This window comes from Cervus elaphus, chromosome 7, assembly GCF_910594005.1.
Source record: "Cervus elaphus chromosome 7, mCerEla1.1, whole genome shotgun sequence".
NCBI lineage: Eukaryota > Metazoa > Chordata > Mammalia > Artiodactyla > Cervidae > Cervus > Cervus elaphus.
Genome location: NC_057821.1, coordinates 18,674,171 through 18,696,943, shown reverse-complemented (window position 1 = coordinate 18,696,943; position 22,773 = coordinate 18,674,171). Strand labels below are relative to the sequence as shown.

Below are 22,773 nucleotides of genomic sequence, written 5' to 3'. Positions count from 1 at the left end.
CCTTCCGATGAGGACAATAGCCAGGCAGCAGTTTTTAAACAATAAGGGTGATTTGAATTTGAATACCTTTTAAGGTAGGAATGAAACTAATCTGTGGCCACAGTCCCCCACCCATCCCCAGCCATACATCCAGGAGGCTCCGTGCATTTCTTTGACTGGCTGACTCCTGTAGGGTTTTTGAACTCTGAGACAGCAGCAGTGCCATCTTTGGCGATTCCAGTCTGAGGGAGGAGATGGGAGGGGATGCTCAGTGTCTGGCGGCTCAGCTCTCCCCTAGGATGTTGCTCCGGGTACCACGCTGTGATAGGGCATTCCTTGCCTTTAGCATCCCCGACACTGTCCATAAATGCCAACAGCGCCGTCTAGCTTCTGTGACGATATTGCATTTCCAAACGCCTCCTGGACAGGGGAGTGGTACCACCCCAACGGAGAGCTACCGGGTTCCCCCTTTTTGGTGCTAAGGAAACGACTTACACCCCTGCCAGCCTCTTCCTGACGTAGAAACACAGAGACACAGAAGCCAGTGGCAAGTGTTGTTCATTATAATAATGCCCCCCACAGCCAGTGAGGGGGAGGAGGGAGGGGCCGTGAAACAGGGGAGCCTGAACAGGGTGGAACGCGTGGACCACCTCCCCAGCCGGGGACACTGGGGAAAGTGTCACTTAACCTGTAGTGAAATATGCTTGGAGAGGGAGGAAACTGTGGAGTAAATCCAGCCACCGGAAGTCTGGTTGGGGTAAAAGAAAAACACTTTGAATGGGGAGGGTGGGCCCGGAGGCCCACTGGTGGAGTAAGCCTGGCATCCGGGGTCCATTCCATCAGCAGAGACTGCAGAGCTGAGTGCCGCAGGGAGCACACCGATCCCAGGCCAGAAGCCCTGGGGTCTGGTGGTGGTGCTGATGGTGCTGGTGGTGGAAGGAAGTCGGGCTCCTGCCGTGACTCTAACCCCACATAGTTATTTGCAGCCACTGTGGGGTGAGAAGAACGTCAGAAGATGGACGAGGTGGGGGTGGGGCACGATGTCCGTGGAGAGGGAAGGGTCAGCGGAGCCATGGGTGGGGGTGCCTGAGATCCCTTCCATGTACCTGGTTCAGGTCCAGGGAAATCTGGCCGGTGTTCTTAGGGTCCATGGTTAGGAAGTACGCTGTTTCGGGGAGGAGGCAGAGGGAGGAGGGTTGGGAGGTGAGTCAGTGGTCACCCATTCTCAACTAGGGCAGAGGTCAGAAAGGGTATCCCCCTCTCCAGCTACATCCCCAGTCCAGTAGGGAGTTAATGATAAGGACTCCTTCCTAAAGCCTTGCTCTGAACCACGGCCAGTTCTGAGTGCTCTCAAATACTATCTCATTTAACCTCTACCATGGACCTATTCAGGCAGCACTGTTATCTACGCTTAAAGGCACAGAGATACAGTGACTTGGTCAAGGCAACAGAGCCCACAAGTGGTGGGGCGGGGATGTGAACCCAGATTGTCTGCGCCCTGTGGAGGGGAGTGTTCTGGAGCAGTGCTTCTCGTGCGGGTATGCGGGAGAAGGCCGGTGGGCCAGTGGCCCGGGGTGGGGTGTGGGCAGGTGCCCGCCTGACTCACTGAACATGGCCTTCAGCCTCAGGAAACAGCTGATGAAGCTGTCAAAGTCCATGATCAAGTCGTCATTCGCATACCTGGCCACCAGCACCTGTATCACCTTGTTGTTCAGTTTGATGCCTGGGAGAGAGAGGGGTGTGGAAAGAGAGAGTCCAGCCCTTTGGCCGCTGCCTCCCCCGTCCCAGCCCCCAGCCCCTGTCCTGCCCCTAACCCACCTGCTTTCTCAATTGCCAAGCGCATCTCATAGGTGTTCAAGGTGCCTGACTGGTCCTGGTCACACTCTCGGAAGATGTCCTAAAGGGACAGGCAGTTGTGGTAGGGCCGTGTGCAGGGCCCAATGCTTCGCAAGGGATGAAATGCTTTACGACCACTAGGCAAGCCCCCAGGGACCCCCTGCCCCGTCCCCCGCTGGCCCACACCTGAGCGCCCATATTCCTACTGCCTGGTGACCGCCGAGCTGGTTCCTGGCACCTTGCTCAGGGCTCTCTGCCTGTATTCTTTATGTTAGTTGATACCTAGACTCTGCTGGTTATTGAACATTTTTTTTTTTTTTTAGCCACATTGCAAGGCAGGGATCTTAGTTTCCTGACCAGGGATTCAATCCACACCCCCCACACTGGAAGAAGTCCCAACCACTGAGACTGTCAGGAAAGTCCCGGGAACTTTTTGACTATTTCATATGGCAACATGTCAACAACTCCATCCCAGGGTGTATGTGTATGTGTGTGTGTGTGTGTACATGTGCACATCTAGTGAGGGGCTCCTGTTATAGTTTCATCTTTGTTAGACCTTCTAGTCCTCATTCCTCACAAGGACCTCTCTCACCCCCATAAACTGCCCCTTCAATGCCCTTTACCGTCCATTTCTTGATTTTTCTCCATAGGACCTGAAACTCCCGAAGCCCCAGTTTGCCAGAGCCATCTTTCTGAGAGGAGAGGCAGTCAAGGATATCAGAGGAGGGGGTGGGGAGGACATCCCAGGGGCCAGGAAGCAGAGCGGCTCACGGAGGTGGGGACCAAGACCGAAGGGTCCTGTAGGTAACTGTGGTAACAGCCAGAAGAACTGGCATCTTTCGTCATCCCAGAGCCTAATCCCCATCCAGGAGGGCATGGCTGGCCAGAGAGGTGGCCACCTTGGAGCCAGGCTCAGGGGTAGGGTGCTGGGGCGGGATAGCACTGGGCAGGCTGGCCCACTGACGGGAAGATACGTCCAAGAGGTTGATCATGCAGCGGCACACGTCCAGGCTGAAACCATTGGTTTTGAAGTTTTTGACTGTGAGGGAGGTAGGGGGCAGAAAGAAGGGGAGGGGTGAGCTGAGTGTTGCTGGGGTGCGGGGAGGGACAGGGGTTGATTAAGGGAATGATTGTAGGGGGTGGAAGACTCACATCTGGAGACCACCTTGTTGAGCAGCTTCTGTAGCTCATACTTGCCTATCTCCTTGCCCTAGGAAGGGGGACCGTAAACGCCCGCTCTGGCCCCTTCAGCCCCCAGCCACCCCCTTTCAGCACCCCAGACCTCTGCCTCTCACCTCTCCACCTGCCACTATGTGAAACAAACGTATGAAGTCCGGGTCTATGTCGTTCTCAGAGATCCTCTCCTGGAGGGAAAGGGGTGGGAGAGGGACACGGTCCAGAGTGCTCCTTCACACCCCAACCCACACATTCTGCCTCGAATCCCCCAACCTCATGGCCTCCCCTCACCTCTTGGAGAAGCTCAGCGTAGTTGGCTTCATCCAGTTCCCTGGGCAGAAGTGGATGAAGGTGTGGAATTAGCAGGGGTTCAGGGAAACAGGGACTTCATTGGGAAGGGTGGGGAGGTCATGTGTGTCTGAAGCAATAGGAAATGGGTGCCATAGGATTGGGGTTCCAATTCTGACTCTGCTACTACCTTGGACTTCCCTGCCTCATGCCTCAGTTTCCTTGACTGTAAATTAGGGACAGAGTGTCCGGGGGGGGGGGGTACTACCAGATGACTGATCCCTGAGCATGACATCCTACAGCTCGGGGTGGAGGGCAGGTGGCCTTGGAGCAGTGAGGTAGGGCCCCTCACCAGGTCTCGCTGTGCTTCTCAGTGAAGACCCGCAGCAGGAAGTCGGCGTCCTTGTGTGGCTCGAAGGTGGAGGGGATGATGATGTACTCCCCTGGGGGCAGTTGGAACTGGCTGCTCACCTCCCGCGAGTTGGTGAAGATCTCCGAGAAACCCAGGTCCTGGTACTTGACGAAGAAGTCCTTTTTCAAGTGGACATCCTGGAGGTTCTGAAACTGTACGTGCCCTGCAAGTGGGTCCAGGGTCCTCGGGGGGAGGGCAGGGAGAGAGGGACCCCCACAGTGAGGCCCAGCTGGGCAAGGTTAGGGGGAGCTGTCCGGCTGTCAGGTAACCCCAATGTGGTCGTTTCCTCCCCTGACTCCCACCCAGGGCCCAAGATGGCTGGAACCCTGACCCAGTGGCCCCCAGAGTCCTTCACTGAATTCCACCCCTGGCCCATCTACACGCAGCCAGGTATGGGGTGGGTGTCTGCCAGGCGTCAGGCCCCTCGTCTTCAGTACCTCCTTTGGGATCTGGGAAGGGAAGAGAGAGGAGGGTCAGATTCCCAGGATGGGTAAGGGGCTCAGGTCCGTGGAAGCCAGGCTGTATGTGTGTGTGTTGTGGGGGCTGCTAATAAGGGTCCTGGGACACCAGTGTGGGGAGGAGCATGGGATCTAAGAGCTGTTAAGTCCCAGCTTTAATAACCTTTCCTTTTGCTTTGGACAGCAAAGTATGGTTTACGCCAAGTTTTGCCAAGGGGATATTTTATCACTTCGGGTTAAGGATGGGAAAGGAAATCCCCCAGAGGTGGTGAACTAACTCGCCCAGCCTCACACTTCTGAGCAGTTGGAGAACTGGGAAAAAACACGGGAAGAGCATTTTCCATGGAGTGCTCATTTCCCCCAGGAAGTTCATAGAAACCCAGAAATGAGCACAGAGAAGTCTATAAAAATGTGACTTAAGCCAAGATAAATACGTTGCTCTCCTGCAGAAATATAGGTTCCTGCAGAATTTATATACTAACGGCCCAGGGGAGCTCTGGGTGGGCGTAGAGAAGGTAGCCTTTCTGGGAGGGGTCGCATCTAACCTTAGAAATGGCTTCGGGTGTATCTGTCAACCTGGGGGACACACAGCCTAGGAGTAGGGCAGGCCTCAAATCTGCTTTTGTTCATGATTGAGCATACAGTAGGTGCTCCATGGATACTGTTGACTATGTAAGTGAAAGGACAAATGGGCGTTTCTAGGATTTTGCAAGGCACAGTTTGGGAAACACTTGTCAGGGGTTTTTCCTGGCCAGACTCCATGCTCTTGGTGGGGTGGCTATGCGGAAGTTTGGGGGCTGTGGAGAAATCTCTGAGTGTGTCGAAACCGGTATGAGTTTGGACTTGACCTTGCCTCTGGCTCCCGGTCTCCTTCTTTTTTATTAAAGGCGTTACCATTTGAAAAGCCCTTGGAACAATGCCTGGCACAGAGGAAGTGCTCCCTAAGTGTTTGTTTGTTTTTTTTTTTTTACATTTTGGTTACACCACGTGGCATGTGGGATCTTTGTTCCCAACCAGGAATAGAACCGGTGCCCTCTGTGCTGGACCACTAGGGAAGTCCCTACTTAAGGGTTTTCGATTTAAAAAATTTGGAAAGAAAACTGTCAGCCCTGCCTTAAAAGCTCACACACCACTCAAGAAAAAGCCAGAAAAAATAAAAATAAAAAAAAAAATAAAATAAAATAAAAAGAAAAAGCCAGGGCAGGGGGTTGGGGGGAGGGATAAACTGGGAAATTGGGATTGATATACACACACTACTGTAAATACAATAGGTAACTAATCAGAACCTGGCTTCCCCAGTGCTCAGCGGTGAAGAAACTGCCCGTAGCGCAGGAGACAAGGCAGGGGTAATGGGTTGGATTCCTGGGTCAGGGAAGATTCCCTGGAGAAGGAAATGGCAACCCACGCCAGTACTCTTGCCTGGGAAATCCCATGGACGGTCCACGGGGTCACAGAAGAGTCAGACACGACTTAGCAACTAAACACCACCACCAATAAGGATCTACTGTCCAGCACAGGGAACTCTACTCAATACTATGTAATGACCTATGTGGGCAAAGAGTAGGTATGTGTCTATATACAACTGATCCACTTTTTTGTACACCTGAAACTAACACAACGTTGTAAATCAATTATATTCCAATTTTTTAAAGCGGGGGAGCGAAGAAGAAGGAGAGCTAGGGGTGCGGAGGTGGTTGAAGGGAGGGTGTCCTAGTCCTGGGGCTGTGGGGTGGGCAGTGGTCCGGGGGGGTGAGGCCACTGCGGGAGCAAGAGTGGCCAGGGGCCAGCTGAGCGCCCACCGAGTAGATGACAAAGCCGATGGTCTCCAGCTGGGCTCCGTGGGGCCTTGTCCTTCTCCAGTTCTTCTGCATCAGGGCCACCAGGCAGGTGCAGACGGCTTTGTCATCCTCTATGTCGTCATCCTCCTCGGGGAGACAGATCTTAAACTGGGGGTTGGTCCAGAATGTGTCTGTGGAAGAAGCAGGTCAGGATGGCCCTGCCCTTCCCGGGGTGGACAAGCTTCCAGGCCACACGCCCGCCTCCTCAGCAGGGCCCAGTGGCATCTGATGGACCTTGCCCCGGGCCCCTGGGCCCCTGGCCCGGCTGTGCAGTGAGTCAGTGGCCCATCACCCACTCCCTGCCCCGAGTTCCACCCCCCACCCCCCGCCCCCCTCCCAGCCCACCCAGGTAGCTCCGGCAGCCCCCTGCGGTGCTGCCCCTCCGCCAGCTGCCCTCATAGAAGGTGGAATGCCAGCAGCTTTTGTAGTCCCCGGAGAGCGTGTCGGGTATCACGTTGCAGATTTCCAGGAGGGTGAAGTTGCCAAGGAAATCTTGGTAGGACATCCTGTGGTGGGGGGGTGCGCAGAGCCATCAGTGGCATGCCACACCCATGACCACCCCACCCCAGAACCTCCCCATCCAAGGCTCAGGTGCAATGGGCGGCAGGAGGATGAAGGGCTTGGGACTGACCAGAACTCCCCGTCCTCTTTCCGGTGCAGCAGCTGCCTCTGGACATCTGGGGCCACCTCCTCCCACTCCTTGGCGCTAGAGCAGAGACAGGTGGGGGGCAGAGCTCGTTCCCCCCCCAGGGCCCCCCTCACCCCTGAGCTACTTGAGAGTCCCGGTTAGATGGAGACTCTCTCGGTGGCATGGCCTTGCTCCGTGGGGGTGGGGCCTGCGGTGTGCTCTGCCCCTCCCCCCAGAGGGCTGGCGGGCCACCTACTTGTCACTCCAGGCTCCATTCCACTCAATCCGGCCCCAGGGATTCCGGACTCGGATCAGCGTTTCTGTCCTGCCTTGGTAGGAGACCTGGGTGGGTTGTGGGCAGAGGTCAGGGGTGTAGGGTCAGAGAAGTTCTCCTTCTCGCGCCCCTCCGGGTGGGGTTGCAGGGGTCAGACTCACGTCCTGGAGGCCCGTCACTGAGTAAGCATGTCCTTTCACCAGCATACCCTGTGTCAAGGATTCCAGCTCACATTCGCTGGTGACCTGCAGAACACAGAGGGCTCGAGAGGAACTCAGGAGCTGGTCAGGGGGACAGGGGCGCCTGAAGACAGGTGACAACTCTCTGAGCTCCCTGTCTTAAAACTTATTTTTATTAGGGAAGAGTTGCTTTACAATGAATGTCGTGTTCATTTCAGAGGTACGGCAAAGTGAATCGGCTAGACGTGTACATATTATCCCCTTTTTAAGACTTTCTTCTTATTTAGATCTGGGTTCACTTTTTTTTTTTTAATTAAACTTTGCCTTTTCTTTTTTTTTAAACTTTGCCTTTTCAAATGCTTGCAGACTCACAAGCAATTTTAAGAAACGATACAGAGAGATTCTGTGTGCCCCATGTCCAACATCCTACAGCCGTAACATCTTCTAAAACTATAGTGCAGGGACTTCCCTGGTGGTCTGGTGGTTAAAAAACCTACCTTCCACTGCCCTGGACCAGGGTTCAATTCCTGGTTGTGGAACTGAGATCCCACGTACTGTCAGGCAACTAGGCCCACACCCCACAATGAAGACCCAGCGCTGTCCAAATAAAAAAAAGTAAATAGTTTTTAAAAACTGCTAAAAAAAAAAAAAAAAAAGCTGTAGCATGATATCAAGGTTTTTTGTTCTGTTTTATTTTTTTAGCTATGCCATACAGCATACAGGATCTTAGTTCCCCAGCAGGGACTGAACCTGTGTCCCCTGCAGTGGAAGCGTGGAAGTCCCTATAGCACGATATAAAAACCAGAATGAATATGTTGACACAATTTGTTGATCTAATACAGATGTCTCTACTTTTACTAGTATTCATTTGTGTATGTTTTATGCATTGTTATCATATGTATAGTGTTCTGTATCTATCACCATCGTCACAATACAGAACATTTCCGTCACCGCTAACATCCCACATGTTGCCCTGTTACAGTCAACAATCACCTCTTATGACCGTCTTCCCTAAACTCTGACAACTCCTAATCTGTTCTCCATTTTTCAAGAATTTTGTCATTTCAAGGCCTTTCCTAAGTGACTCAGTGGTAAAGAATCCATCTGCCAATGCAGGAAACACGGGTTCCATCCCTGATCTGGGAAGACCCCAAATGCCTTGGGGCAGCTAAGCCCGCCACCACAACTATGAAGCCTGTGCTCTAGAACTGCGGCTACTGAAGCCTGGGAGCGCTAGAGCTCATGCTCTGCAGCAAAGAAAAGCTGCAGTGAGGAGCTTGTGCGCCACGACGAGAGAGTAGCCCCTGCTTGCTCCAACTAGAGAGTAACTTGCACAGCAATGAAGACCCAGCACAGCCAAAAATAAATAAATTTAAAAAAAATTTTGTAATTTCAACACTGTTATATAAGCAATCATACAGTATGGAACCTTTGGGAATTGGCTTTTTTCATTCAGCAGAATTCCCTTGAGACTCATCCAGGTTGTTGTGTGTGTCAATAGTTCATGTCTTTTTATTGCTGAGTAGCATCCCCTGAAATGTGTTCATTGCAGTCTGTTCAACTGTTCACCCGTTGAAAGACATCTAAGTTGTTTCCAGGTTCTGGTTATTACAAATAGACCTGCTTTGAACATTTGAGCACAGGCTTTTGTGTGGACCTAAGTTTTCATTTCTCTGGGATAAATGCCCAAGAATGCAACTGCTGGGTCTTACAGTGACACCCTTGTGCTCAGTCACTCATTCATGTCTGACTCTTTGTGACACTTTGGACCATAGCCTGCCAGGCTCCTCTGTCCGTGGGGTTTCCCAGGCAAGGATACTGGAATGGATTGTCATTTCCTCCTCCAGGGGATCTTCCCCACCCAGGGATTGAACCAGAGTCATTTGTGTCTCCGGCCTTGCAGGCAGATTCTTTACCACTGAGCCATCGGGGAAGCCTCACAGTGGCTCTCTGGGTTTATTTATTTATTTGAACAAATATGTGTTGGGAATCTATTGTATGCCAAGTACCACCTTAAGTCCCAGGACCAGCAGTCAAAGAGACAAATAAGGTCGCTGCCTTCATGGAAGGGATTCCCTAGTGGCTCAGATGGTAAAGAATCTGCCTGCAGGGCAGAAGACCTGGGTTTGATCCCCCACTCCAGTATCCACTCCAGTGTTCGTGCCTGGGAAATCCCATGGACAGAGGAGCCTGGAGGGCTACAGTGCATGGGGTCGCAAAGAGTTAGACGCACCTTCGTGGAATATGGAAACTGTCTGGAGAAGTTTGGTCATGAATATACACATTAAGAAGTATGACACCTTCTGACTGTGATAAATGTTGGGGAAAAAAATCAGAACAAAGTAGAGAGGAAATCAGGGGTAGGAGCAGCTAACTGACATTGAGAGGCAGGGAAGACTAGCCTGAGGGAGAGGTACTGGCGCTGAAATGTGAATGAGAAGGGGCTAGTTATGCAAGTATCTGGAGAAAGAACATTCTAGGTGAAAGCAACAACAGGTGCAAATGCCCTGAAGCGAGACCAAGCATGGTTTACCTCGATGGAGCAGCCCATGAGGGAAGATCGCTCTACGGCCTTCCTAAGCATCCTCTGCAGGTTCCTAGGGGGATTCTGGAGTTGGAAGCTCTGCGTCACGCCCCCCGTGAAGTCCTCAAAGCCCTCCACCGTGTTGCCCCCCGACAGCGCTTCATAGGACCCGTTCAGCCTGCGGGCACAGAGAAGGCACTGTCTGGGCTCTGTCTGGGAGGCAGCTGGTTGTGAGCTTGGACCTCAGAGGGGGCGGGGAGGGAAGTGAGGGATGCCCCGCGGTCCCCCTGCCTCTTCCCCTGATTCCAGGTGCTTCCGTGGCTGCCAACGGTCGGGGCAGGCTTGGAGGCCAGGCCCGTCGCTTGGCTAGGCACTCACTTGGCGTATGCCTTCTCCAGCAGGGCGCTCCAGAACTCCGTGCGTTCCGCTGAGTGCACAAACACCAGCTTGCCATTCTTTGTGGGCAGCCGGTCATCCACCACTACGTCCATCCACTCCCCAAACTGCCAGATCTGGGGGCAGCAAGGTGGGTGTCAGTGGGGTGTGAGCATCTGTCTGCCCCAGGCCCCCTTCCAAGGCACGCACACACACACACACACACACACACACACACACACACACACACACACACACACACACACACACACACACACACACACACACACACACACACACACACACACACACACACACACATCCTCTCCTTGCAAGAGGACTGTTACACAAGTGCCCCCTGGTGGCCAATTCAATGACATACCAGTGACAGAGAGCCCACCCACCTCAAGAAAAGCAATGAAAGACCTGAAAGGCCCTCCAGCCTCTAGTCAGGTTCTGCCATGGCCTCCAGAGGGATCCACCCGCCTTTGGACCTTGGCTGGTCTTTTATTTCTGAGGTCTTGTGATTCAGAAAAACTCTTGTGACTTTCAGAAATATTTTTATGACCCGAGGAATTTGTCCACACGTTGCATAATTTAAAGAGCAGATTACAAAAATTATGCGAAACTCCCACGTCATAGATGTTGACAGACAAACACACACATATACATGCATATATTGATACACATATGTGTGTTTCTACTGAGAGAAGGAGAGACAGAGACACAGCGAGAAGCAGGAGAAAAAGAAGGAGGAGGAGGGTCACAAACCAATACAACTGTTTTCTTTTGGGGCTTTAAAAGCTTATATGATTTCTTTAGTGAGAGGGTATTTCTCTAATAATTAAGCAAAAATCCACCCTAACAAATATATTTTTTTTTCAAGAGGAAAGGGAAAGTGTAAGCTTCAAAGCATGTACTAATTCTCTCTCACGCAGCCTCCACACACACATGCACACGCCTCAGACACAAACCAACTCTGGCTTTCAGATGATCCTTCACCTGAAAATGGAAGATGCCAGCGTAGTTCTTCTTGAAGCTCTGCCCCTTGGGCACCACGCGGGACAGCAGTTTGGGGTACGCGGTGAGGGAGCCAATGGCGGCCAGCAGCCAGCAGTCTCCTGAAAAGACAGCAGGACTGCCCCCCTGCGCATCCCCCTGTGTGTGGCCCCAGAGTCCAAGCCGAGGATGGGAACCGGCTGTAAGAGCCCATGCGAGAGTGGCTCTCCTTCACCTAATACCTTAGACTGAGGAAGTCGGAGCACCTGCAGGGACTTTAAAAATGTGTCCACAAGTCCTTCTACAACCCTTCCCCCAAGAGCAGAAGGCTAGTTCCCCCACCTTCCACGGGAGTTGGATTGCACGCATGCAAGTTTTTTTTGTTTCTGGCCAAGTGGCACGTGGGATCTTAGTTTCTGGACCAGGGATCAAACCCGTGCCCCTCTGCAGGAGAAGTACAGAGTCTTAATCACTGGACCACCAGGGGAGTCCCTGCAGGTTCGTTTGCTTTTACCAGCAGAACCTGGGGGAGGTCACTGCCTGTTTCTCCTGAGACCAGCTGGTGACGTCAGTCTAGCCTCCCCCTTGTTCTGTCTCAGGCCACTCACTCTGGGGGATGCCAGCTACCATGTGGGGACACTCGAGTGTCCTGCGGAGAAGCTACGTGGCAAGGACCTGAGGCCTCCTGGCACGTGAGCGTGCCATCTCAGAAGGGGACTCTCCAGCTCCCGTGGAACCTCGTGAGAGACCCTGAGCCAGACCCGCCCAGCTCCATTGCTTCCTAATTCCTGCCCTGGAGAAACTGTGAGATGATAGATGTTTGTTGTTGCTTTAAGTCACTGAGTCTTGGAGCAATTAATAACTAATATGTTGCTGTTCAGTCGCTAAGTCATGTTGGACTCTGTGACCCCATGGTCTGTAGCCTACCAGGCTCCACTGTCCATGGGATTTCCCAGGCAAGAAAACTGGAGTGGGTTGCCATTTCCTTCTCCAGGGGATTTTTCCCAACCTGGGATTGAACTTGCGTCTTCTGCAGGCAGGTTCTTTACTGCTTAGCCACCTGGAAAGCCCGATAACTAATATAGCACCCTACTTATTCCCAGACCCAGATGGCAGCAGGTGGGGGGTGGAATCTGGCTTAGGGGAGGAGCAGGGAAACAGAAGAGCTGTCTGAGTCTTGGGCTTCCAGTTCCCCAGCCCCAGAAGACACCCCAGGCTTTCCCACTCCCCACTCACCGAGCACCCCCTGGCAGATGTCAGTTGGGCTGACCCCATTCACGATGAATTGAGGATTGCTTGTGATTTGCTGCAGAGAAGGCAGAAAGGTTTCAGGGAGCCCAAGCCATCCCCTCTTCACCTCTCTCCTACCTCCTCGGGGAATGCTGCCTGTGTCTTGGAGTTCCAGGGGAAACATGGATGGGGGAGATGGGGTGGAGGGAGGGAAGTTGGCATAGTTGTAAGCCGTGACAGCAAAAGTCAGTGAGTGACCTTCCCAGGGTCATCTGAGAGATTTTACTTAAGCACTTCCAGAGCTGTCCTTAACCCAAATGGGGGTGGAATCCAGGGCAGAGCCAAGAGAGGGCGGTGGGGGATTGGAAATCATGCAAGCGACTGGGGCATCACTACATGCCCCATCCCCCAGGAGTCCACGCCTCCCCTGCCGGTGCCCACACTGGGCCGCTGCCAGCTGATGTTCTGCACGTGTTTGGAGTTGGGTGCCAATTCCTTGAAGCCCAGTGACGTGGGTTCTGCAGGGAAAAAGGGGTCCTCGAACAGCTCTCCCCTCCGTAGGCAGAGTGCTCGCAGGTCCTCAAAGCTCTGGTTGTTGTAGTTCTGGGCGTTGTGGTGCTGGCCCATGCCCTTGGCCTTGAGTCGGTTCTGGCTTATGTGGGCTGCAATCCCTTTGTCAAAAACGGTCTCTGCTTAATAATCAAAGGACAAATAACCCATTAAAAATGGACAAAGGAGTCCAGCGCTCCAATCTGCTCCAGCCCAATTGCCTGACCCAGATCCGGCGCTACCATGCCCAGGTGCCCCGTGTGCAACAAAGAGGTGTACTTTGCCGAACGGGTGACATCCCTGGGGAAGGACTGGCATTGGCCTAGCATGAAGCGTGAGAAATGTGGAAAGACGTCTACCTCGGGGCGAGGGATCAGGTAGAACATGAAGGCAGGCCTTGCTATGTGGCCTTGCTCAGACCCAAATGTTTTGGGCATGGTGGAGCTGAGAGCCACACTTTCAAGTAAAGCCAGGTTTTGGAGACCTCTCTCTCCAGCTGCCTGCCAGGCTGCTGCCCTCCAGACCAACAGCAGGCCTTCCCCACAGGTACTGGGCTTCCCTGTAGACCCCCATCCCTCCATAAACCTGGATCCTTAGGAGAAAAAAAAATGGACAAAGAATCTGAATCGGGGTCTCTCTGAAGAAGATATACAAATGACCAATAATCACATGAAAAATGCTCAGTTATTATTCGTCACCAGACAAACGCAAGTCAAGTTCAGTTCATACCCACTGAAAGTCAAGTGTTAGTTGTTCAGTCATGTCCGACTCTTTGCGACCCCATGGACTATAACCTGCCAGGCTCCTCTGTCCATGGAATTCTGTAGGCAAAAATACTGGAGTGGGTTCCCATTCCCTTCTCCAGGGGATCTTTCCGATCCAGGGATCGAACCCAGGTCTCCCACATTGCAAGCAGACTCTTTACCGTCTCAGCTATCAGGGAAGCCTGCTGCTGCTGCTACTAAGTCACTTCAGTCGTGTCCGACTCTGTGTGACCCCAAAGACGGCAGCCCACCAAGCTCCCCTGTCCCTGGGATTCTCCAGGCAAGAACACTGGAGTGGGCTGCCATTTCCTTCTCCAATGCATGAAAGTGAAAAGTGAAAGTGAAGTCGCTCAGTCGTGTCCGACTCTTAGCAACCCCATGGACTGCAGCCTACCAGGTGCCTCCATCCATGGGATTTTCCAGGCAAGAGTACTGGAGTGGGGTGCCATTGCCTTCTCCGGGGAAACCTGCTAGGACAGCTCTAATCCAAAAGATTGGTAATGAGACGTGTTGGTGAGGATGTGGGGAAACTGGCATTCTCAGACACTGCTGGTGGGGATGTGAAAGGGTGCAGCCGCTTTGGAAAATAGTCTGGCAGCTCCTCAGTTAAACACAGAATTACCACACGATCCAGCAATTTCACCTCTAGGTATATATACCCAAGAGAGCTGAAAGTATGTTAATACGTCCAGGACTTCCCTGGTGGTCCAGTGGTTAAGAATCCACCTGCCAATGCAGAGGACACGAGTTCAATCCCTGATTCTGGAAGATTCCATGTGAGTCGCAACTAAGCCTGTGCGGCACTAGTGAGTTCCGCAACAAGAGAATCCACTGCAGTGAGAAGCCTGTGCGCTGAAACTAGAGGCCTGCCCCACTCGTCACAACTAGGGAAAGCCTGCGTGCAGCAACCAAGACCCAGCGCAGCCAAAAATAAATAAGTCAATAAAATTAAAAAAAATCTGTCCATACAAAAACCTGTACACAAATGTTTATAGCAGCAGGATTAGTCACAATAGCCAAAACGTGGGGGGAAAAACCCAAATGTCCCTCAGCTGATGAATGGACAAGCAAAATGACGGATACATGGACGATGAAAATAAATCAAGCAATGAGATGAACCTTAAAAACACTTGGCTAAGTGAAGACAGTGGTCACAAAGGACTACATATGGTATGATACCAATTATGCAAAGTGCTCCAAATGGGCCAATTCATATACAGACAGGAAATATAATTATGGTTGCCTAGGGCTTAGGGGGTTGCAGGGTTGGAAATTGATGGCTACAGGGTATGGGATTTCTTTGGGGGCAGAATGAGAAGTTTCTAAAACTGACTGTGGCGATGGTTACACAACTCTGTGAATGTACTGAAAGCCATGGCATCCTACACTTTAAATGGGTGAATTATGCGGTAGGTGAATCACAGTTCAATAGAGCTGTTTTTTTTTTTTGAAAAATGATCTCCAAACCGTGCAGACACTGCCTTTTGGGGAGAGGGGAAATAACGGAGGGTAGAGGGGAAATAACGGAGAGTCGAGGGCAGCAGGGCAGAAGGAAAGGAGCGACTCAGGGGTGAGAGTCAGTTAGGGAATGACCCCGCGACTGAGTCTCTGAGAGGAAAAGTCAGGCCGGCTGACAGACCCTGGGTCAGCGGCAGTGGGGGGACCCAGGATCCGTCCTCCTGCACAGGGACTGCAGGCTCTTACCTGCTTCCTGAGGATTCCCTAACCATGGGACTGACTCCCCTCTGCCACCAACAGTGAACCCCAGGGCAGAGCACAGAGGAGGGGCAAGAGGCACTGAGACCTCAGAGCGAGACCCACTCTGAACGTCCAGTCCTACCCCCTGGGCACCCAAGGACGGTCCTCCCATCTCCCCATATTCTCAGCTGTTTCTGAAATAAGGAAGCACTTAGCGGGGAGGCTGGAAGGATGTGGTTAAACTGAACCCAGCGGGGCCTGGGGTGAGGGAGGAACCCAGAGTGAGGGAAAGAAGGGGGCAGCTGCAGAGAGAGGCGGGGGTCCTGGGCTGTCCAGAGGGGAGACCGGATTGGGCCCCGGAAGGGGCGCTGCGTTCTTCAGAGGTGGGAGCCGTGGGCTCAGCTGTGTTTCCTCCCTTGAGCTGGTCAAGAAGAGTTAGAGCAGCTGAGCTGACGGGCCTGAGTGCCTGCTCTGTGCCAGGCACCCCAGGCCCAAGAGAGGGCCGTGCGTTACCCACAGTTATCAGAACAGGAAGCCGCAGCACCAAGGTCAGTGGTTGGCCCAAGGTCTCAGAGTCAGGGTTGGACTCAATCTGACCGCAAACCCCAGGCTAGGCTCGTGACCTTCACGCCACACTGCCCTGGAGGGAGGCATGTCTCCTCGGCCGGAAGGCCTGGGGACACCTCCCCATTCTCCTCAACTAGGGAGGTCACAGGCTATTTGTGGCTGAAATTGCCTAATGCCCCCTTACTCTTCCCACCACCCCACGCAAGCAAACCCATTCTTCAGTCCCTCATCAGTGTCTCCTGGGATGTCCGTGGGTCCAGAAATGACCCCTATTCTCTCCGCTTATTAGCCTGACAAACCCACCCAGACTGCCCCTAACCAGCCCAGAACCTTGGACCACAGGCTGCCTCGGTGCCTCTGCTTGGACTCATTCCTGACCCCACGCTCACATCTGTCCACTGGGAAAAGTCCTGGCTCAATGCCACCCGCTCGGTGAGGCCACCCCCCCAGACATGCCTGTGCAAAGTTGGGACTGTCCTGATGTCCAACACTGAGGTTGGCGGGTTTCTGTTTGTGGAAGACCAGAGTGGGAGTCAGGGGAGAGGGTAGGTGGGTGGGGCCAGAATCTGGGACTTATTCCCTCCACCCCCTTTCCCTCAGGCCTTTCGCTTCCAACCTAAGCCCTCTGGGCTTCTCTTAGGAATGATCAGGAAAGGGTTGTTTGTGTGTGTGTGTCTGTGTGTCCCGTGTGTGCATCTGTGGAGTGTCTGTGTGTGTAGTGTGTCTGTGTGTGTGATGCGTATGTGTGTGTGCACGTGTAGTACGTGTGTGTATCTGCGGAGGATGTGTGTGTGTGTGTGTCTGTAGAGAATGTATGTATGTGTGTCTGTGTAGTACGTGCAGTATGTGTGTATTTGTGGAGAATGTGTGTGTGTGTAGTATGCGTATGTATATGTCTGTGCTTCTGTGGAGTATATGTGTATCTATGTGTGCATGTGTAGTATGCGTGTGTTTATCTGTGGAGTATGCGTATATGTTATATGTCTCTGTGGAGAATGTGTGTGTGTGTCTATGTATTGTGTGTGTCTGTGTAGTGTGTCAGTGTATGTGGAGTATGTGTTTCTGTGGAGAATGTACGTGTGTTGTCTATATACTGTGTATGTGTCTGTGTAGTTGTGTCTCTGTGAATGGAGTATGTGTGTATGTATATGTGTGTGTGTATCTGTGTGCATATGTAGTATGTGTGTGCATCTGTGGAGTACTGTGTGTGGAGAATGTATGTGTGTGTCTATGTAGTGTGTATGTGTCTGTGTAGTGTGTCTCCGTGTATGGAGTATGTGCATATGTATGTGTGTGTGTATCTGTGTGTGCACATGTAGCATGTGTGTGCATCTGTGGACTACGTGTATATGTATATGTGCGTATCTGTGTGTGCACATGTAGCATGTGTGTGCATCTGTGGAGTATGTGTGTATGTATATGCATGTGTATCTGTGTATGCACATGTAGCATGTGTGTGCATCTGTGGAGTACATGTGTATGTATGTGTGTGTATATGTGTGTGCACATGTAGCATGTGTGTGCATCTGTGGAGTATGTGTGTGTGTATGTGTGTGTGTTTCTGTGTGTGCACATGTAGTATATGTGTGCATCTGTGGAGTACATGTGTATGTATATGAGTGTGTATCTGTGTGTGCACATGTAGCATGTGTGTGCATCTGTGGAGTACGTGTGTGTATGTGTGTGTCTGTCTCCATGGAGAATGTATGTGTGTATGTCTATGTAGAGTGTGTCTGTGTGTCTACGTAGTGTGTGTGTGTCTCTGTGTGTAAAGAGTTATGTGTGTATCTGTGGAGTATGTGTGTGGGAGGAGGATGTGTTTTTTCTTTTGCCCAGAGATGAAGAGGGTCCTGAGAGGAAGGATGAACCCAGAATTTGTGCTCGTTTCACCGCCAGGCCGGTCCTCACCCACTGTCGCCATCGCTGGCAGGAGAGGCTGTTCCTGACTGGGGTGGGTGGAGCCCAGGGCCCCCCCAAGAAGGTAAGTCAGCTCTCCTCGCTGAGGGGCGGGGGTGGTCACGCCCCAGGGAACAGTGCCGTCAAGAGGTGCTTTGGCTGCCTTAACTGGGGAGCAGGGTGCAGGGGCTGCTGGCGTCCAGTGGGTAAAGGCCAGGGATGCTGCTAAACAGCCACAGTGCACGGGACAGGTCTTACAACAAAAAATTATCCTGTCTCCGAACGTCAAGAGGGTGGAGGGTGAGGAACCTGGGTTAAGTGAAAGGCCTAAAGCCCCCCATAGTGAGGGAAGCCTCTGTGCCCTTCCTCCAACGGGGCTCTCCAGAGGCCTCTGCCTGGCTGCCCCCAGGAGTGGGTGTGCTGAGCTCTTGGGATGGGGGGCGGTCTGGGAGGACCACAGAAGGTGCTGGTGTCCCAGAAAGCTGGAGAACATCAGAGAGGAAACCAAGGCGATGAGTCTCCCTAATCTCCCTGGAGCCCTCCCTCCAGTTCATCACCCAGCGGAGAGGTCATGGCTCACTGTCCTCACTCCAAACCTGCCTAAGGTCCTCGATCCTCAGTCCACCGGGTCTGTGCTCCTGACGCAGCAGCTGGGCTGGCAGGGAGGGCTCACACACAAACACACACACATGCACACACACACACACTCCACCACAGTTATTCCCCAAATGTCTCAGGGCCAGGCATGGGGGAGCTCAGACAGACAGACAGACAAGGCTGGCTGGAGGAAGGCGAGGCGGGTGGCCAGAGCAATATGTGAAAGCAAGGCATGAATAGATAGGTTGATTTTTGTCCTAGGTGCATGTCTTGTTTCTCCCATCAGATTGGGGACTTGTAGATTTAGGGGCTAGGTCATGTCCGGCTCTTTGCGACCTCATGGACTGTAGCACGCCAGGCTCCTTGGACCTCCACTGTCTCCCGGAGTTTGCTCAGATTCATGTCCACTGAGTTGATGACGCTGTCTAACCATCTTATTCTTTGCCGCCCCCTTCTCCCTTTGCCTTCAATTTCGGGAAGGGACCCCGATGCTGGGAAAGACTGAAGATTTAGGGACACCACCCTAATTCCCAGAGCAGAGAGTAAATGAAGTAAATGAAGATGTTGTCTAGATTGGGCTTGGGTCGCCCCTGGGCCTACACTTCCCGAGAAGCCTGGAGACTGAGTCTAGGGTGCCTTTTATTTCCCTATCGGCCACGGCCAAGGGGGCTGTCCTCACACAAGCCCGTTCCCCGGACGGCTTTGAGAGCAGGTCCCTCTCCTCTCCCCAACTCAGTGGAGACAAGGAAGTTGTTCTCCTGAGGGTCTGACCATCCGTGGCCTGTTCTTTCCCAGACTGGCTGAGGAAGAGGCCCAACTCCTGAGCCTCGGGAGCGTCCAGTCTGATGGAGGAGTCACCCCCAAGGACACACAGCCCCTTCCCGGGGGGAGGCCCTCATCTGCCAGGCACACGAGTGGGACAAACCCCATCAGCGCCTACCTGGAGGGTGCAGCATGCTGGTAGCCTGCGTGGTGCTTGACAGTTGAAGGTTCTGGGGGTGGGGCATCTGCAGAGGACCCCTCCCCCCAGAACTCTCCCAGAATCCCCTGGGATTCCTAAGCTGCCTCCTTCCCACTTGTCCCCCGAAGGCTGGTGCTGGTACTAATGGCCCCTTTCTATCTGCCTGGTCCCCACCCACCAGTCCAAGGGCCATCTCCCTGCGGGGACCGGAGACCCAGCACTGCCACTCTGGGGGCCACCACCAGGCTGGCTGTCCTCTCTCCATCATCTCAGGATAAGTCTGAGTCCCTCTTTTTTCGTCCAAGACTGCCAGGTAGGGGCTGTCCCTGACACTCCAATGGGATCTCTTTTATCTTGAAAGCCTCCTCGATTCCAAAAGCCACTGACATGGCGTTCACCCTGTGCATCTCTGACTTCACATGGCCTTCGCTGTGCCTCTCTCCTGTTCTTATAAAGACATCAGTTGTATTGAATTAGGGACCCATCCTTTTCTAGCATGACCCCATCTTATCTAATTGTTTCTGCAATGACCCTATTTCTACATAAAGTCACATACTGAGGTGTTGGGGATTAGGACTTCAATATATCTTTTCAGGGGATGACATTCAACCCATAACATTCTTCTTGGCATGGTTAGGCCACTGGTATGCCTCAGAGCAGGCGAGGGGGTGTTCCTGGCTTAATTCCATAACCCCAGAGGAAAGGGTCTGGTACCACGCCAGTCATTTTGGCCTATTTTGGGGTCCTTGACTAATTACTCTCCTTTCCGTGTCAGTTTTCTCAGCTGAACTGTACAAAGTTTGAATGAGGCAAGATGTCCTGTCTTTAAGCTCCCATAGCATCCTAAGGGTTTTTCCATCCTGCCTTAGCTCCACTGTGTCCAGCTTGTGTTAGCTGGGGCAAGGGACATCCTGGTCATGGGCCTCACGCTTCTCATCTATCAATTGGAGTTGATAGATGGGCTCCTCTGAGGACTCAATGACAGGTCCATCTCATTTCACTGAACTTTGAAGATACTGCATTTTTTACAAACTGAAGGTTTGTGGCAACCTTGCTCTGGTCAAGCAAGTCTACCGGGGCCATTTTTCCGACAGCATTTACTCCTTTTGTGACTCTGTCATATTTTGGTATTTTGAACTTTCCACTAGCAAAAACATTACAACTTGTTGAAGGCTCACATGATGCCTAACATTTTTTAGCAATAAAGTATTTTTAAACTAAGGTATGTGGATTTATTTTTTTTTGGAAATAGTGCTGTTGCACACTTAACAGACTACAGTGTACACGTAAGTTTTCTGTGCGTTCAGTTCAGTCCTTCAGTCACGGCCGACTCTCTGCGAACCCATGGACTGCAACACGCCAGGCATCCCTGTCCATCACTAACTCTCGGAGCTTGCTCAAACTCATGTCCATTGAGTCACTGATGCCATCCAACCATCTCATCCTCCATCATCCTCTTGTCCTCCTACCTTCAGTCTTTCCCAACATCAGGGTCTTTTCCAATGAGTCAGTTTTTCGCATCAGATAGCCAAAGCATTGGAGTTTCAGCTTCAGCATCAGTCCTTCCAATGAATATTCAAGCCTTATTTCCTTTAAGATTGACTGCTTTGATCTCCTTGCAGTCCAAGGGACTCTGAAGAGTCTTCTCCAACACCACAGTTCAACAGCATCAATTTGTCAGTGCTCAGCTTTCTTTATGGTCCAGCTCTCACATCTGTACATGGCAACTGGAGAAACCATATCTTTGACTAGATGGACCTTTGTTGGCAAAGTAATGTCTCTGCTTTTTAATATGCTGTCTAGGCTGGTCATAGCTTTCCTTCCAAGGAGCAAGTGTCTTTTAATTTCATGGCTGCAGTGATTTTGGAGCCCAAGAAAAGAAAGTCAGTCACTGTTTCCGTTGTTTCCCCATCTACTTGCCATGAAGTGATGGGACTGGATGCCATGATCTTAGTTTTTTGAATGTTGAGTTTTAAGCCAGCTTTTTCACTCTCCTCTTTCACTTTCATCAAGAGGCTCTTCAGTTCCTCTTCGGTTTCTGGCACAAGGGTGGTGTCATCTGCATATCTGAGGTTATTGATATTTCTCACAGCAATCTTGATTCCAGCTTGGGCATCATCCAGCCTGGAATTTCTCATGATATACTCTTCATAGAAGTTAAATAAGCAGGGTGACAATATACAGCCTGTGCACTGGGAACCCAAATTCGTGACTTGATTTGCTGTGATATTTGCTTTATTGTGGTGGCCTGGAACGGAACCCAGTTATCTCTGAGGTGACTGATAGAAAGTGCTAGAACAGTGCTAGACCTAGTGAGCGCTCCCGTCTGTCTGTCTTGTCCTCTGGGTTGTGGATGCCCAGGAGGCAGCCTTACCCCTTACCCCTTACCCAGCCTTACTGGGTCACTGGTGCATAGTAGGTCCTCAGGATGGTTTGATGGGAGGATCAAGGATGAGATGCCCTTTGCAGCCTCAGGGGACTGCTGGAAACTGCACCCCTGCTGGAAACTCAGCGAATCTCTGCTCATCCAGCAGCTGGCTGGTTGGTTTCCTCAAACCCTCGGCCCAGCAGCAACTCCAGCCTCAGGACTTTGGGATATCCCTGGGGTACACATTTCCTAAGTTTGCGGATCTGACATACAGGACACACAGGCAATCTTTATCAGGCTTTCCGCTGTTTGCTGTCCTCACTGTTGGCCATTTCTTGGTGACAGTCTGCAGGCCCTTGGGGGTACTCATTTCTTCCTCCTTCTCCGTCTCCTCTGAGATCTCCTCTCCCCTCTGGGAGTTCTTTGACTTGCTTTCTTGCTTTCTGGGTCCTGCTAGTGGGCAGTGGCTGGCAGGTGTGTAGGAGGATGCTTCAGGGCCTTAGGGGTCACCTGGTCATGCTCCCTAAGATTACTGATGAGGAAAGAGATTCAGAGAGGAGAGGCAGGTCCCCTGCGGACACACAGTGAGTGAGTGACAGAACCAGGACTGGAGTCCAAGTCCTCTGGAGGGGGTGTGGAGAAGAATGCTCACGGGAAATTTGCTAGAGAAGGTGAATTTGAGTTGGATCTTAAGAGGATGGATCAGCTTTGAACTGGAGGGTCTGTCTGGGGGTACTACTGGGGCAGGGACAGATGGGCTGGGGGTCAGTTCACTGAGATGTTCAGGAGAACATTTCAAGATTCCTCCCAGTCTGGCATCCCTGGGCAAACCCCACACCCTCTCTGAGCCTGCATCCTTTCCCATAAAATAAGGAAAACCACACCTGCTTTGTAGGTCCTATTCATGAGCATAGTATTAATTACAGTTGACATTTATGGGGTGTTTACCTTGTGCTAGGCGCTGGGCCAAGCGGGCACCTGACATATATTATCTCATACAGCTCTCAGAGCAAACCCACGCCTGACCTCACCGCAAGCTCTGAATAAATGCTTTAAGAAGCACAGAAGTCACTTAGTGTAATTTCAGGCACATTAACAACCACTCGGTAAACAGCATCAACAATGACAAGAATGACAGTATTTGGTCCTTTCTTGTGGCCTCATTTTCTTACTCTTC

The 22,773-nt window shown here is 52.0% G+C and overlaps 1 protein-coding gene and 1 pseudogene across 1 annotated transcript; one reads left to right on the top strand and one right to left on the bottom strand.

Moving 5' to 3' along the window:
• Positions 1-530: 530 nt before the first annotated feature.
• On the bottom strand, positions 531-12,990 carry CAPN11 (calpain 11). Its single transcript, XM_043906919.1, has 22 exons — positions 12,972-12,990; positions 12,638-12,885; positions 12,203-12,272; positions 10,970-11,088; positions 9,971-10,104; positions 9,602-9,770; positions 7,051-7,134; positions 6,872-6,957; positions 6,619-6,693; positions 6,333-6,493; positions 5,949-6,118; positions 4,129-4,140; positions 3,632-3,843; positions 3,283-3,322; positions 3,111-3,179; positions 2,968-3,025; positions 2,790-2,854; positions 2,439-2,507; positions 1,798-1,876; positions 1,586-1,702; positions 1,086-1,144; positions 531-968 (listed from the first exon to the last, which is right to left on the bottom strand). The coding sequence occupies exons 1-22, from the start codon at positions 12,988-12,990 to the stop codon at positions 942-944; spliced, it is 2,142 nt and encodes a 713-aa protein (XP_043762854.1). The 3' UTR covers positions 531-941.
• On the top strand, positions 12,989-13,212 carry LOC122697130 (annotated as a pseudogene).
• Positions 13,213-22,773: the final 9,561 nt, after the last annotated feature.

Bases quoted from the DNA above. Each gene is read 5' to 3' on its own strand.
- CAPN11 (XM_043906919.1), bottom strand. The intron at 3,026-3,110 runs GTGAGAGGCAGA...CCCCCTTCCTAG, and splicing joins ACATAGTGGCAGGTGGAGAG to GGCAAGGAGATAGGCAAGTA. The intron at 1,877-2,438 runs GTAAAGGGCATT...CTGTCCCTTTAG, and splicing joins GAAAAATCAAGAAATGGACG to GACATCTTCCGAGAGTGTGA.